The following is a 16361-nucleotide window of genomic DNA, read 5'->3' as shown; positions in this document are numbered from 1 at the left end:
CAGGAGAGAGAGAGAGAGAGAGAGAGAGAGAGAGAGAGAGAGAGAGAATTTGTACAGGATTGTTGCAATTGCATATTAATTTTTCATCCGGTGCTGCTTTAGAGATGATCCGCTTGTATACCAACCTCGCAATCGCTGCCAGTTTGCAAATGAGGAACGCTCAGATTCTGCGTTCGAAGAGGAAAAGGGTTTAAGAGGGTCTTTAGCCAAATACCTTGCGGCGGGTCCCCTCTTAAGATGGTGTCCGTCTCCCAGCCCAAACATTGGCTAAACCTGTGGCAGTTAGGAGTTGGCTACTGGTCACCGTTTTAATTTTCCCACAATGCTTTTCATCTACAGCATTAAAGTTGTGAAAGACTCCCAGGAGAATTGCCACTTATTCTCTGTGTCTTTTATTGCCCTTTTGCGGGCAGAAATTCAAGGGGTGCCGTTCCTCTTTGCAGACAATGGGTTAGCACATGTCAAACTACTAATTTAAACTCAGCTAATCATATGCAGGGAGGAGACTCTTGAGAGTCACATGGACTGCAAGAAGATCAAACCTCTCCATTCTTAAGGAAATCAGGCCTGAATGCTCACTGGAAGGACGGATCCTGAAGCTGAGGCTCCAAGACTTTGGCCACCTCATAAGAAGAGAAGACTCCCTGGAAAAGACCCTGATGTTGGGAAAGATTGAGGGCACAAGGAGAAGGGGACGACAGAGAATGAGATGGTTGGACAGTGTCATAGAAGCGACTAACATGAGTTTGACCAAACTGCGGGAGGCAGTGGAAGACAGGAGTGCCTGGCATGCTCGGGTCCAGGGGGTCACGAAGAGTCGGACACAACTAAACGACTAAACAACAACAACAACAATCATATGCAGATCAACGGGTTAAATCTGCATAGAATGAAAACAGATCGGAAGCTGCCTAATATACTGAATCGAAACATCCGCTCCTCTAGATCAGCGCAGTCTAAACGGACAGGCAGGAATCCTAGCATATCACTTAACAGTGTAACATTACAAAATAAGAATACAGGTCTCTGCCCCTCAGAGCTTCCAGTCTAAATAGTGGCAATGGGAAAGATGACAGAGAGGAAGGGAGGAAATCCAATTATCAAAGTATTATGTCCTTGGAAGATGCAACTATTAATGGCTGTTTGCCTTTAAATCTCAGTGGAACCTCCACATTAACAGAAAGTATACCTCTGAATATTACACTAAATGTAATGGTCCATTTAGCTGAGTATTGGTCACACCGAGCGGATTTTAGATAGGCCTCTGTCCCAGTCCTACCTGGGACAGTGAAGCTGTGGCTCCAGAAAGGCAATCTTGAGGGATCCCCGTCCCACCTTGCCGGTGGTCTCTGGGCCCTGGAACCCAGCCTGACCTTGCCACGGTGTCCCTGGTTTCTTTGCTGAATGGTCGCGCGGCCAGCACTTCCTTGCTCCTCTCGAAGGGGTGACCCCAGCGTGGCCCAACCCCTCTCCATGGGCATCGGGGGCGTGGGGTTCGCCCACCAAGGGCTGTGTCGGCCGGCCGGGCTCCCTCCTGCGCTGGCGGGTGGGCAGGCAGCACGGCATGGCCCCGCTTGGCTCCAGGGGCAAAGGCTGGGCTGACGTGGCGGGCTCTGTGCCCTATGCCTGCCTAGCGTGTGCCCTGGGCACCAGCAACCCATGCTATGCTGCTGAGCTCCAGTAGAGACATATACAGCGTCCTTCCCCACTCCCCAAGAAATCTCACCATATTGCAACTGCCCCACAGGCATGTCTAAATCTGCTTTTGTTCTTCTTCTTCTTCTTCTTCTTCTTCTTCTTCTTCTTCTTCTTCTTCTTCTTCTTCTTCTTATTTTTTGCTAATGGCATTCGTACAGTTGATTGAGAAGACTGAGATTATCCTACATGCAGTAATAATCATCCGCAGAGGAGTTTGCTTGATTCGCGCGGATGCACAGTGGAACGAACGGGGTGGGTTGAAATAAAAGTTGAGGAGTGAGATTGAGGTTGAATCCTGACAAGACAGAAGTACTGTTTTTGGGGGACAGGACGCGGGCAGGTGTGGAGGATTCCCTGGTCCTGAATGGGGTAACTGTGCCCCTGAAGGACCAGGTGCGCAGCCTGGGAGTCATTCTGGACTCACAGCTGTCCATGGAGGCACAGGTCAAATCTGTGTCCAGGGCAGCTGTTTACCAGCTCCATCTGGTACGCAGGCTGAGACCCTATCTGCCTGCAGACTGTCTCACCAGAGTGGTACATGCTCTGGTTATCTCCCGCTTGGACTACTGCAATGCACTCTACGTGGGGCTACCTTTGAAGGTGACTCGGAAACTACAACTAATCCAGAATGCGGCAGCTAGACTGGTGACTGGGGGCGGCCGCCGAGACCATATAACACCAGTCTTGAAGGACCTACATTGGCTTCCAGTACGTTTCTGAGCACAATTCAAAGTGTTGGTGCTGACCTTTAAAGCCCTAAACGGCCTTGGTCCAGTATACCTGAAGGAGCGTCTCCACCCCCATCATTCGGCTCGGACGCTGAGGTCCAGCGCCGAGGGCCTTCTGGCGGTTCCCTCATTGCGAGAAGCAAAGCTACAGGGAACCAGGCAGAGGGCCTTCTCGGTAGTGGCGCCCGCCCTGTGGAACGCCCTTCCAGCAGATGTCAAAGCGATAAACAAATACCTGACATTCAGAAGACATCTTAAGGCAGCCCTGTTCAGGGAAGTTTTTAACGTGTGATATTTTACTGTATTGGTGGGTTTTATGGAAGCCGCCCAGAGTGGCTGGGGAGGCCCAGCCAGATGGGCGGGGTATAAATAATAAATTATTATTATTATTATTATTATTATTATTATTATTAGTTACGTATAATCCTGGCACCCAGTTTATGGAGTCTGCACCCGCAGCCGCTCTGCTTAGCTCCTGTTATCGTCGGCTGGAGCACTACTTGGGACATCTCTTCTTTCCACTTTCCTCTTTTTTTTCATTGCTCCATTGTTTGGGGGTTGGGGCTCGTTCCCGCTGCGCACAATGGCTCTATTCATACAAACCGTTGGCTCGGTGAAATAAATAAATAAATGAAATTAAAAAGGTGAATGATTAACCTCGAATGGAGGCAAAGAGCCCTGGGAACCTGCGGGCAGAAATGGGATCCAGAGCCTGAGGGGTCCAGCGCATGACTTTGGAGGTGGGGAAATTAAGGGAAGAATAGGTAATGAAACTTTCACTAAGCGGCGCGACTCTGGGCAAGCCAACCTGCTCTTTGAATTGCAGCAGCGGAGTTTCGAGTAACCTTGCTGTTGCCCTCCAGAGTTCCTCTGCCATGCTTGTGCACGGTTGCTATAGAGACGTGTCACACAGAAATCCGAGAGACACTGCTGCCATCCCCTGGGCAAGGCACAGATTGTCCCATTTTTGGACCTCGACAGTACAGACCCCCTCCAGACAAGCTGTTTATTCAGGGTTCCTCCCGAGTTGATTGCACAAGGCTTATGAGGGGGCTAGACAGCGCCCAGCCTTTACAGAGCATTTGTTCTGCTTTGTTTACAGGGCAGTCATACAGCAATGAGCGTCCGTCCTGATTTTTTTGCGCAAAGCTATTTTGGTGGTTAAGGGACGTGGGTGGTGCTGTGGGTTAAACCAGAGAGCCTAGGACTTGCCGATCAGAAGGTCGGCGGTTCGAATCCCCGCGACGGGGTGAGCTCCCGTTGCTCGGTCCCTGCTCCTGCCAACATAGCAGTTCCAAAGCACAAAGTGCAAGTAGATAAATAGGTACCGCTCCGGCGGGAAGGTAAACGGCGTTTCCGTGCACTGCTCTGGTTCACCAGAAGCGGCTTAGTCATGCTGGCCACATGACCCGGAAGCTGTACGCCGGCTCCCTCAGCCAATAAAGCGAGATGAGCGCCGCAACCCCAGAGTCAGCCATGACTGGACTTAATGGTCAGGGGTCCCTTTACCTTTACCTTTTTATTTCGGTGCTTAGACTGCAGGCCGCTCCTGATATATTTTTTCTACAAAAATATTATTATATTTTTACTCCACCTTCTCCTCCCAGGAACTCAAGGTGGCACCGTTCTGCCCCTTCCCCATTTTATCCTCACGACAAGCCTGCGAGGTAGGTTAGGCTGAGAAAACATGACTCTTAACTTGCTGACTTGCACCAAAAGGACTCAAATTTGTCTATGGTACAAGGAGTTGGCGCACACCCCATCCCACCAAATATTATGGCACATTCTCCAGCTGCGGTTTTCAGTAGTTTTATAAAGAGCTGGGAATTGAGGACTGAATAACAGGACATGTATATAAACTTAAGCACTGCCCAGCGCTGTTTCTTAATGAAGGAAAGGCAGATTTGGGAGAGGGGCAGAGAATCAGAAATAAATTTCCCGTCTGCAGCTTCTCTGCCCCAATGGGTGTCTCCCAATGCAGTTCAAATGAAAGCTAAACGCAGATTTTTGGACCATGGTGGTGCTGGGGTGGGAGTGGGGGAGGCAAACCAGAGAATCTGTAGCAGTGGCGTAGCGTGGGGGGTGCAGGGGGGGCCGGCCGCACCGGGCGCAACATCTGGGGCTTAGGGTTAGGGGGCGCAAATCCACGGTTTAGGGGGCGCAAATCCACGGGTTAGGGGGCGCAAATTACTTGCCTTGCCCCGGGTGCTGACAACCCACGCTACGCCACTGATCTGTAGTCATAGAATGGGTTAAGTTACTCCCCCTGCTTCTTCACGCCAAATTCCTTCTCACCTCCCGAAACTGCTTTTTTAATAGCATCAGGGCTGTATGCCTGATGTATGCTGATGAGATGAATAGCTAGCTGCTTTCACTTCCAGCAGATTTTCCTTGCTCTAAGGCTGCCTTGGGGTGCCTCTCCTCCCCACCCGATGTTGCAAACATCATGCTAACCTGATGTGGACCATGAAACAAGGTGACATTGCAACACGGGGAGAAAGGAAGACTTGGCTCCTGCCCACTTCTGAAATCTTAGGAGATGATGCTGACATCATCTTGGAAAAAAGGAGATGACTCCTACAGTCCTAAGCCATGCAAATGTATTTTCAGGGCCACTAGCTCTTTAGCAAACAATTCCTCCCCTGTTGTTGCCTCTCCTCCTTTGGATCCTTCTCATCGCTGCATAAGAAGTGGTACCCAATGTTATGTACTGAAGTTCTCACCCTGGGCCAGCAGGGGGATACTGTAGATAGTTTTCACTCAGGTCCACATATGCAAATAAGGAATTGAAAGTGACGTTCAGTGATTGGATAGTTACAGAAAGTTGTTACTGTTGCTTTGTAGTGGAGCTCTATATAAGCAGGTTGGTTGAACCCTTCAGCTCAGTTCTGTTCTGGCCTGCGAATAAACAAGAGCTGTCTGAAGAATTGCTGTCTGATATGTTCACCCACAACTTAACACCCAAACTTCAGCTGGTTCCTGGAGGCAGGATACATAAACCTGGAACTGGTGGTTTTGGAACAGAACACCAAACAAGACGTTGTTTCTTGCCTAGGTTTATTTGCCAACCTTTATTGAAAAGCAGTGTGATTTGGTTGGTGGTCACAACGATGGGCAGATTTGGATGCAATCTTCTCACCTTCATAAACAGCAGCTAGGAACAAGAGCTGGGCATCTATTGCTCCTCCCCTCCTGCTCTGGCAGGTTTTCTTTAAACCAGAATTCCCCACTACACACAACTCTATTTGACAATCATCACTTAATATCCTAGCTGGGACACTAACAGCAAAGCAGAGTTCCCCTTTTGGAACTTAAACAAACCAGGACTTTCCACATGAGGGTAGGGGTGAATTCATAGTTTTCACCTTCGTTTCAGGCTTCACAAACCATGGTTTCCGAACCAGGGAGTGCTGCATCCAAACCAGACCATTGGCAGGGTGTTTAGACTGTGCAGCAGGTTGTGGGCTTCTCTGTGGCGTTTTCGGCTGCGCTGACGCTATTCTTGTCTGCTGAGCTTCATCGCCAGAAAGCTTAGCGTGCTAGCTAAGCTCGCGAAGGCAAGGGACAGCAGGGCGATATAAAAACTCTCTCCTAGGTAACTGAGCAACTCGGCGTTCATCAGATCATCCCTGTAGATCCGTTCGTTAACCGTCACAAAACACCAGCAACAGATTCCAATGAGGATTACAAGGAAGATGCCTGCAGGGGGAGGGAAAAGAAAGGTCTCATTAGAGTCCAATTCTTCCTGTTTGTGTCACAGAGATGGAACAGGCAGGCAGGGCAGCTATGAGCTTATCTGTTGACAGCTGTTGGTTCTGGGAAGCCATGCACAGTGCTTAAATTTTATCTATCTATCTATCTATCTATCTATCTATCTATCTATCTATCTATCTATCTATCTGTTATGTACTGAGTTGAATAGGATCCAGAATGCAGCAGTCTGATTGGTCCTATAACAATAGGATTCAGAATGCAGCAGTCTGATTGGTCCTAGAACAATAGGACCCAGATTGCCGCAGTCTGATTGGTCCTAGAACAATAGGACCCAGATTGCAGCAGTCTGATTGGTCCACAGGAGCCACCCAATCCAGCTCCAGGTGGAAGTGAATCCGCAACCTGATTGGCCTACAGGAGAATCCCGGAATTAGCCAATAACGTATTAGCCAATAATGTATATAAAGCAGACATTCTGGGGGAACGCCTATTGCTCCTCACCACTATGAGCTGAATAAAGAGCATGAAATCTACTCTCGACTCCGACTATATTTCACTATCTATCCTGAGCCCTGCAGGATCAAGCCAGTGGCCCATCCTGGGTGATGCACAAGACTATTTAAAACAACACGTAAAATCTAAATGTCAGTTAAAAGCCATTCAACCAATAAAACAGTTCAGCAACAATAAAAAGAAAACAGATTCCACCTAGAGTGTTGCACCCAAATGCCTGCATGAAAATGGGTACTGTATTTTTCGCTCTATAAGACTCACCAGACCATAAGACGCACCTAGTTTTTAGAGAAGGAAAACAAGAAAGCAACGCAAAGCCTTTTAAGCGAAAAGGGAGGAGCGCTTCCGCTGCGCTAAAAAGGCTTTGCGTTGCTATCCCTGAAGCCAGAAGAGCAAGAGGGATCGGTGCACACCGATCCCTCTTGCTGTTCTGGCTTCTGGGATAGCCGCACAGCCTGCATTCGCTCCATAAGACGCACACACATTTCCCCTTACTTTTTAGGAGGGAAAAAGTGAGTCTTATAGAGCAAAAAATACGGTATATTATTGCCTTCTGTTATGGAGGGGGATTGCCTTATCTCCAGAGGTGTGAGTTCCACAACCAGGGAACCGCCATGGAGAAGGCTCTAGCCCCCATCACTGCAAGAAGCTGCCTTATATAGAGTCAGACCATTGGTCCATGTTTTAATTATTTTTTTAAGAAGAGTTTGGATTTGATATCCCACTTTATCACTATCCTAAGGAGTCTCAAAGCGGCTAACATTCTCCTTTCCCTTCCTCCCCCACTACAAACACTCTGTGAGGTGAGTGGGGCTGAGAGATTTCAGAGAAGTGTGACTAGCCCAAGGTCACCCAGCAGCTGCATGTGGAGGAGCGGAGACGTAAATCCGTTTCACCAGATTACGAGTCTGCCGCTCTTAACCACTGCACCACACTGGCTCTCACCATTGGTCCATTTGACGCAGTGTTGTCAACACTGACTGGCAGCAGCTCTGCAGCATTTCAGGTAAGGGTTGTTCCCAGTCCTACCTAGAGATGCCAGGGAAGGAACTGGGAGCCACCGTGTGGAAGACAGACCCTTTACAGCGGAGCTACAGCCTTTCCCCAAATGTTCAGCCCAGCTTGGGATTATTGATACCCTGAGCCAGCAAAGTTATTGACATAAATGTGAGGCAGACCCGCTCCATGGCATTTAGGGTGTGAGAAAATTAATGCAGACAAATACAACAGCATTCTTAACCCCGTTGCCTGCTGGCAATCTATGCTTAGTTGAATTTGTCTGCATTAAATCCCCCACAATCCCCTTCTCACCATGGACTCAGCTATACAGCGGCAAATAAAACGTTTTAAGTGTGTTCTAAGTACAATATACAATGTGACACTAGACGGCGATGGCAAAACTTATGGAAAACTCACTGTATTTTAAAAAATGCTTTAAAAAAAGCATTTTCAAAACAGTTTTTATATGTTTGTAGATTCCACCAGCATGGCATGCAAAGTTTTATTAAACTACTCTCAGTCACATTGTAACCTCACAGGGCCCAATTGGAGAGATACGGGTGGGTCGGGTATAAATTAAATTTAAAATCTACTCTGCCTTCTCTTTGTGGATAAATGTGCAAGGCACACCCAGAAAATTTATACCCATTACTTTTCTTCTCTCACTGACACCTAGATTTTGACTGTGGGCTCTTTGGGAATTTTCCGTGTCTTGTGCCTTATTCACTGGTGCATATTCCACAACAACCATGAAAACTATCAAGACCTGCGACAACACATTGCTGTGTGGGGTGTTCCTGTCCAGGGTTCAAGCCAGCCATGCCCCCTCCCAGATTTCCCCATTGCATTCCTCCACCTCGGTTTTCCATTCTCCACAAGAGTCACTTATTGTTCTGTGAGCCACAGAACACGTCGAGTCGGGACAAAGCACACAAGGGCCGCTCTCTTCTGCAGTGGCGTAGCGTGGGTTGTCAGCACCCGGGGCAAGGCAAGTAATTTGCGCCCCCTAACCCATGGATTTGCGCCCCCTAACCCGTGGATTTGCGCCCCCTAACCTGTGGATTTGCCCTAACCCCAGATGTTGCGCCCGGTGCAGCCAGCCCCCCCTGCACCCCCCACGCTACGCCACTGCTCTTCTGTGAGCCAGCTATGCATGCAAACTGAAGATTTCCCTTGCTCAGTTTTTTTAATACCAATGCAATTATGGGTTGAGTTGAAACTGTCCCTTATCAGCGTTAGATGCAAAAGAACCGGCAAGTCTACGTAGAAACTGGCAAATTACCTGACAAAACGTGCAGGGAAGTAGCAACGGCTGTTTTATGCTTGCCTAGGATCTCAATTTCCATGAAATCCAGGAGAAAAGCTGCAAAGCCCAAGAACATGCCCACGAAACATATGCTGATAAACCACGGCACGAAAGCAGTGTTGGGAAAGAAATGAACATCCGCTGTCGGAATAGAAAGGAGAGGGAAATTCATATGGCAAACTGTAAAGGTAAAGGTACCCCTGACAGATAGGTCCAGTCGTGGCCGACTCTGGGGTTGCACGCTCACCTCGCTCTATAGGCTGAGGGAGCCGGCGTTTGTCCGCAGACAGTTTTTCTGAGTCATGTGACCAGCATGACTAAGCCGCTTCTGGCGAACCAGAGCAGCGCACGGAAACGCCGTTTACCTTCCCGCCGGAGTGGTACCTATTTATCTACTAGCACTTTGACGTGCTTTCGAACTGCTAGGTTGGCGGGAGCAGGGACTGAGCAATGGGAGCTCACCCCGTTGTGGGGATTCAAACCGCCAACCTTCTGATCAGCAAGCCCTAGGCTCTGTAAAGCACAACGCATCTGCTCAAAAAACAGAATCATTTTGTACCCATTTTTTCACCCAAACTGCCAAGGCCTCCCCCCAAAAATCCTGGGAAGTGTAGTTTGGTGAGCTTATTGAGGAACACAGGAAGTTGCCTGATACAGAATCAGATCATTAGACTACCAAGCTGTCCAGGCTGAGAGGCAGTAGCTTTCCAAGGTTTCATTCAGGCAGGACAATAGCCTTTCCTAACTTTAAATGGAGATGCTGGGGGCTGAACCCACACACTTCTGCATGCAAATCAGATGCTCTGCTACATGCTATGGCCACCTCTCTGTTAAACTATGGAACTCACTGCTACAGGAGGCAGTGATGAACACCAAGGTAAAGGTAAAGGGACCCCTGACCATTAGGTCCAGTCGTGGCCAACTCTGGGTTTGCGGCGCTCATCTCGCTTTACTGGCCGAGGGAGCCGGCGTACAGCTTCCGGGTCATGTGGCCAGCATGACTAAGCCGTTTCTGGCGAACCAGAGCAGTGCACGGAAACGCCGTTTACCTTCCCGCCAGAGCGGTACCTATTTATCTGCTTGCACTTTGACGTGCTTTCGAACTGCTAGGTTGGCAGGAGCAGGGACCGAGCAACGGGAGCTCACCCTGTCGCGGGGATTCGAACCGCCGACCTTCTGATCGGCAAGTCCTAGGCTCTGTGGTTTAACCCACAGCGCCACCCACGTCCCGAACACCAATCTATGACTGTGACAAATTCACGGACAAGAGGGCTGTCGATGGCTCCTAGCCAGGATGGCTCTTCTCTGCCTCTACAGTCAGAGACAGCGATGCTTTTGCATACTACCGGTTGCTGGAAACTACAGGAAGGGGAAGTGTTCTTGTTCTTAGGTTCTGCTTGCCAGTTTGACACAGGCATCTGGTTGGCTACATCTTGTGAGAAAAGGATGTTGGATCCACCTAACCCCAAGGCTGTCTGTTCTGACTGGCAGCAGAGCTACTAACCCAGCTTGTGGTACCCATGGCGCTTTTATCTAGAGATGCTCTGGTTTGTTAAACAGGAACCTGATACTTTGGAGCATATTTTCTTTTCTTGTGATTTTGGCATTTATGCCAGAAGAAAATGATTAGAGGCCTTACAACTCAATAGGCAGATTTCTATGCTACCAACGGTTCAGGGCCTGCTTTTGGATGGGAATGATCAAATTACTTTAATAGTGGCTGAATTTTTGAGTGCTGTCCATGTAGAAAGACTGAGCCATTATAAAGAAAATTAGTGGTTCTTAATTGATCGGGGATTTGGTAGTGCTGTATTGTATTTTTTTATGCAAATTGATCTTCTCTGGAGTCAAAGATATGACTGGGACAAACCTTGTTGAGTTCGTATTTTGCACAATTTGTATACGGTGTCTGTTTGATAATGTGTGGTTTGATATGCCTAATAAAGGATCTTGATTAATAATTGTTAAACCTTGCCAGTCTGCCTACCAAGCCCTGAAGCAAGACTTTGGAACTCCCTCCCTAAAGAAGTCAAACTGGCCCCCTCCTTGTTGTTCATTTGCTAGCAGGTGAAGATTTCTTGGTTCAACAGGCTTTTGGGAACAGATTGCTTTTAATGAAAAGGGTGGTGCTGTGCTGTTTTAATTATACCAATGTTTAATTGATTTTCAGTTGTTTTCCCTCTGTGTTTTTAGCTGCTCTTACAGTGGAACCTCGGGTTGTGGACGTAATCCGTGATGGAGGCACGTCCGCAACCCGCAGTGTTCGTAACCTGCAGCGCCACGTCTGCGCACGCGCGTGATGTGATTTAGGGCTTCTGGTGAAGTGGCGAAATCCGGAAGTAACCCTTTCCGGTACTTCTGGGTTTCCTGTGGCCCGCAACCTGCAAACGCGCAACCTGAAGCGTCTGTAACCCGAGGTACCACTGTATTTTTATCTGTAAACGGCCTTCACTGTCAGTGGAAAAGACGGAATAATAATAATAATAATAATAATAATAATAATAATAATAATATAATAATAATAATTGGGGTTCAACTCCCAATTTTAAAATAGTTTGAACAGCGAACCACAAGAGCAAATGAAAGCACTGTAAACATACCCACCTACGCCTAGCTGATAACACCAAGGTTTCAGGTTTGATCTCTATATGGGATAGAGGGGGTTGGACTAGATTTGTGCCCACTTGGTGCAGAATCCCCACCCACCCTGAAACAGCGCAGGAGCAGGGGCTGTTTGGGGGAAGAAGGCCCTCTTACGAATTTCTGTGCCGTTGGGTTGCTGTGTCTCGTACACTTCCATCACGTCGGGCACCCCGAAATTGTACGTCACCCACCGCTTCGGCTGCCTGGTGTACGGATATTGAACCACGGCCACCCACTTGAGCAGGGAAACGGCCACGCAGAGGCTGGCCAGGCTCAAGCACTGCATCAGAGCGGCCAGCAGGCAGTAGATGGTGGACAGAGACAAGCCATCGAGCTGTTCGTGGATGGAGCGGGCCCGCACGCCTCTCGACGCCAGCAGGACGCTCAGCACCTCTGCAGACTGGATCGATTCTTGCTGCGACTTGCACACGTGGGCCTCCTGCAAAGACAAAGGGTGGGGCCAGTTCCATACATGCCACAGACGCTCGGGTTGAGGTTTCTGCCTTGCAGGGGGTTGGACTAGAGGACCTCCAGGGGTCCCTTCCAACTCTGTGGTTCTCTGTGTCCTGCTCACTGTGGCTCTCAATGCACCCAGGAAGCTATTTTTCACAATCGCTGCAGGCCTCCTTCCAGTGGAAAACCTGAAGCTGTCTTTGGCCCCATGTGCATACCTCGCAGGTAAAAGGTAAAGGTACCCCTGCCCGTACGGGCCAGTCTTGACAGACTCTAGGGTTGTGCGCTCATCTCACTCAAGAGGCCGGGGGCCAGCGCTGTCCGGAGACACTTCTGGGTCAGGTGGCCAGCGTGACATCGCTGCTCTGGCGAGCCAGAGCCGCACACGGAAACGCCGTTTACCTTCCCGCTAGTAAGCGGTCCCTATTTATCTACTTGCACTTTGACATGCTTTCGAACTGCTAGGTTGGCAGGCGCTGGGACCGAACAACAGGAGCGCACCCCGCCGCGGGGATTCGAACCGCCGACCTTTCGATCGGCAAGCCCTAGGCGCTGAGGCTTTTACCCACACCGCCACCCGCGTCCCTGCATACCTCGCAAGTATCCCAGAAAAACATTTCTCTGACGCAAATAGGGATGTCCTATTCCTCCATCATCATCATCATCATCATCATCATCATCATCATCATCTTATTATTTAGACCCTGCCCATCTGACTGGGTTGGCCCAGCCACTCTGGATGGCCTCCGACATACATAAAAACGTAATTAAACGTTTCAAAAAAACCTTCCCTACACAGGACTGCCTTCAGATGTTTTCTGAAGGTTGCCTAGTTACTGATCTCCTTGGCTCAGGGGGTCGGATAACTCTAGACCCGTGGTTCCCAACGTGGGCCATATTAAGGGGGGGGGCAATTCGAGAACGAGTTATTAACAGTTAATGGCCTTTTAGGCTTCCTCCATGTGAATAGGAGTTCACTATTTGAATAATAAGAATTATATGTCACAGGGGGTGGTGGGTGGCACCAGGATTTGAGAGATGCTAAAAAAAAAGGTTGGGAACCACTGCTCTAGACCCTCCAACATAATCATCATCATCATCATCATCATCAACATCATCAATTATTTGTACCCTGTGGCTTCCAACAGGGATTAAAAATAGGGACATCCTAAGGGAAGGTGGGACATTCCAGGCTCAAAAAATTTACGGCTTCTGTAAATCTGGGATTGTCTCTGGAAAATAGGGATACTTGGGAGGGATATCCCATTTTTTAATCACGAGATAACGGCCGCCATATAGGTTGTGGCTCCTGTGTCTGCGAACCTTGGGGAAGGGCGCCATCTTGTCCTCCGCCTCAGGCCGCAAAATGTCTTGGGAAGGCCCTGCGAGAAGCCCATGCTTCCTAGGGCCTCAATCTGAGGCCTAACCTCTCATTTATGGCATGGATTCTGGATTCTGGCCTCATGGCTTGCTCCAGCCTTCGGAAAGGCCTTCGCTTTGCCACATACACGGACGCCTGAGGCGCAAGGCTTTCGCCTGCGCACCAACGATGCCGGCTCCTCAGGCCTGTTCCTCAGGCCCAGCCTCAACTGTTGCTCGGCAACTGTTATGCGCCCAAGGGAGGTTGCGCTCTCCAGCCCCAACCACAACCTCCCCACAGTTGCCTTGCGCCCTGCGCATGGCGGCTCACCGGGACTTCTTCGTTCTGTAGCGCCATGGCTGCGTGTTTCCCTCCAGTCCCATGTGGCTGTGCGCAGACCAGCGCGCGTGGAAGCGACAGCAGGCCAGAGAACCTCTGTGGCAAAACAATGGAAGGGCAACTGTTCTGTTGCCACAACTGCCGGCGCATCGATCACATCAGCGCCAGGGATGGGGAATCGTAGGCCCGCCACATGGCCGAACTGTGGAACTTGCTCCCTCAAGAGGCAGAGATGGCCGCCAGCTTGGATAACTTTATGAACACTGCTCTATAGCAATTGTTGTTATACAATTCCATTCACCATATAGATGAGTTTGTGAAGCATTTCTGTATCCTTCTGCTGTGCTGAAGAATTCCACGAAACAGTGGGTATATCCTGAGGTTGAATCCTGACAAGACAGAAGTACTGTTTTGGGGGGACAGGGGGCGGGCGGGTGTGGGGGACTCCCTGGTCCTGAATGGGGTAACTGTGTCCCTGAAGGACCAGGTGTGCAGCCTGGGAGTCATTCTGGACTCACAGGTGTCCATGGAGGCGCAGGTTAATTCTGTGTCCAGGACAGCTGTCTACCAGCTCCATCTGGTACCCAGGCTGAGACCCTATCTGCCCGTGGACTGTCTCGCCAGAGTGGTGCATGCTCTGGTTATCTCTTGCTTGGACTACTGCAATGCGCTCTACGTGGGGCTACCTTTGAAGGTGACCCAGAGACAACTAATCCAGAATGCGGCAGCTAGACTGGTGACTGGGAGCGGCCACTGAGACCATATAACACTGGTCTTGAAAGACCTACATTGGCTCCCGGTACGTTTCCGAGCACCATTCAAAGTGTTGATGCTGATCTTTAAAGCCCTAAATGGCCTCAGTCCAGTATATCTGAAGGAGCGTCTCCACCTCCATCATTCTGCCTGGACGCTGAGGTCCAGCACTGAGGACCTTCTGGCAGTTCCCTCACTGCGAGAAGCCAAGTTACAGGGAACCCGGGAGAGGGCCTTCTCGGTGGTGGCACCTGCCCTGTGGAACACCCTCCCGCCAGATGTCAAACAACTACCAGACGTTTAGACGACATCTGAAGGCAGCCCTGTTTAGGGAAACTTTTAATGTTTAATAGGTTATTGTATTTTAGTGTTCTGTTCGAAGCCACCCAGAGTGGCTGGAGAAACCCAGCCAGATGGGCGGGGTATAAATATATAGTTGCAGATGGGTAGCCGTGTTGGTCTGCCATAGTCAAAACAAAAAAAATTCCTTCCAGTAGCACCTTAAAGACCAACTAAGTTAGTTCTTGGTATGAGCTTTCGTGTGCATGCACGTATCTGAAGAAGTGTGCATGCACACGAAAGCTCATACCAAGAACTAACTTAGTTGGTCTTTAAGGTGCTACTGGAAGGAATTTTTTTTGTATAAATATATAATTATTATTATTATTATTATTATTATTATTATTATTATTATTAAGCACTTCTGTCAAAAATACCTGTTGGGAGTACTTGAATCTCAGTGCCGTCCTGCTCAGAAGTTGAACTGAAGTGTTCCAAGTCGGCGTTCCTTCAGGTATACTGGGCCAAGGCCGTTTAGGGCTTTAAAGGTCAGCACCAACACTTTGAATTGTGCTCGGAAACATACTGGGAGCCAGTATAGGTCTTTCAAGACCGGTGTTACGTGGTCTCGGCGGCCGCTCCCAGTCACCAGTCTAGCTGCCGCATTCTGGATTAGTTGTAGTTTCCGGGTCACCTTCAAAGGTAGCCCCACGTAGAGCACATTGCAGTAGTCCAAGCAGGAGATAACCAGAGCATGCACCACTCTGGCGAGACAGTCTGCGGGCAGGGAGGGTCTCATCCTGCATACCAGATGGAGCTGGTAAACAGCTATTATTAAGTATGTACATTCAGTGAGCCCCAGAAACCAGACCCGGTGAGAAAATGTGCTGTGTATTAAATAGCCAGTGGCTCTGCATCTATAATGTTAGACATCTCCGTTGAATTTTGTGTGCAACACTGCTGTTCCTAATAATCCGGCGAGATGTGCTATCTGGGTAGTTTTTCTGCCCTAAAATCGTGAGCCTACTCGAGGGGTTGACAGTGTGGTGCTGTGGGTCTAATGGTACCCTTGTGGTCCTCCTCTGGCACCCACAAAGTCCTCTGCCAACTGTGAAAAAAAGGACTTCCTTTTGTTTCTCTGGAGCCTTCCGTTCAACTTTATTGTTTGCTTGTTTTAAAATCATTTTTATTAGGTTTTACAATTCCGTCATTGTAATAACATATCAAATCACATACTGAATAGTACCCAGATTCCCCCCCCCCCCCGCAACTTCTCTCAACTTCTTATTCTGGTTTTTAACACATTTCCTTCCCCTGCTTGCTATATTACCCTTTATATCAAATTCTTTATATCGACGGGGGGGGGGGGGATTGTGTGGTCTCCGAGAAGGCTGATCGATCGCCACATGATTTATATCTGTGGAATACAGTTCATTTACATTGCAATATTGCATACAGGCTGCCCAACAATCTATAGTAACAACTCAACAACGTGGAAGACACTGCGTCACTAAATCTCAAAAGAAAGGTTTGGACAACAGCCCGGATTGGAGTGATTTAACAACTTGGGAGTTGC

At 49.0% G+C, this 16361-nt stretch overlaps 1 protein-coding gene across 4 annotated transcripts; it reads right to left on the bottom strand.

Moving 5' to 3' along the window:
• Positions 1–5466: 5466 nt before the first annotated feature.
• Positions 5467–14364, bottom strand: LOC114604703 (uncharacterized). 4 transcript variants are annotated; one of them, XM_028745095.2, is made up of 4 exons: positions 14055–14364; positions 11716–12040; positions 8935–9099; positions 5467–6125 (listed from the first exon to the last, which is right to left on the bottom strand). In XM_028745095.2, exons 1-4 carry the CDS (start codon positions 14076–14078, stop codon positions 5923–5925), a joined length of 717 nt encoding a protein of 238 aa, XP_028600928.2. In that variant the 5' UTR covers positions 14079–14364; the 3' UTR covers positions 5467–5922. The 4 variants fall into 4 exon arrangements, with proteins under 4 accessions (XP_028600928.2, XP_028600927.2, XP_028600930.2 ...); XM_028745094.2 differs by lacking the exon at positions 14055–14364 and adding an exon at positions 13745–14025; XM_028745097.2 differs by lacking the exon at positions 14055–14364 and adding an exon at positions 13378–13735.
• Between the last annotated feature and the right edge of the window lie 1997 nt (positions 14365–16361).

The sequence above is a fragment of the Podarcis muralis genome, chromosome 9, assembly GCF_964188315.1.
Source record: "Podarcis muralis chromosome 9, rPodMur119.hap1.1, whole genome shotgun sequence".
NCBI lineage: Eukaryota > Metazoa > Chordata > Lepidosauria > Squamata > Lacertidae > Podarcis > Podarcis muralis.
Note: the sequence above shows the minus strand (reverse complement) of the source record. Positions and strands in the feature narration are given on the sequence as shown.

What these genes read in the sequence shown, in the direction of transcription:
- LOC114604703 (XM_028745094.2), bottom strand. Translation starts at nt 13,903, where the DNA reads ATGCGCCGGCAGTTGTGGCAACAGAACAGTTGCCCTTCCATTGTTTTG. An exon ending in ACCCAACGGCACAGAAATTC is followed by an intron (nt 9,100 to 11,715) that starts GTAAGAGGGCCT and finishes CTATTCCGACAG; the next exon opens with CGGATGTTCATTTCTTTCCC. An exon ending in TTCCCTGCACGTTTTGTCAG is followed by an intron (nt 6,126 to 8,934) that starts GTAATTTGCCAG and finishes CTCCCCCTGCAG; the next exon opens with GCATCTTCCTTGTAATCCTC.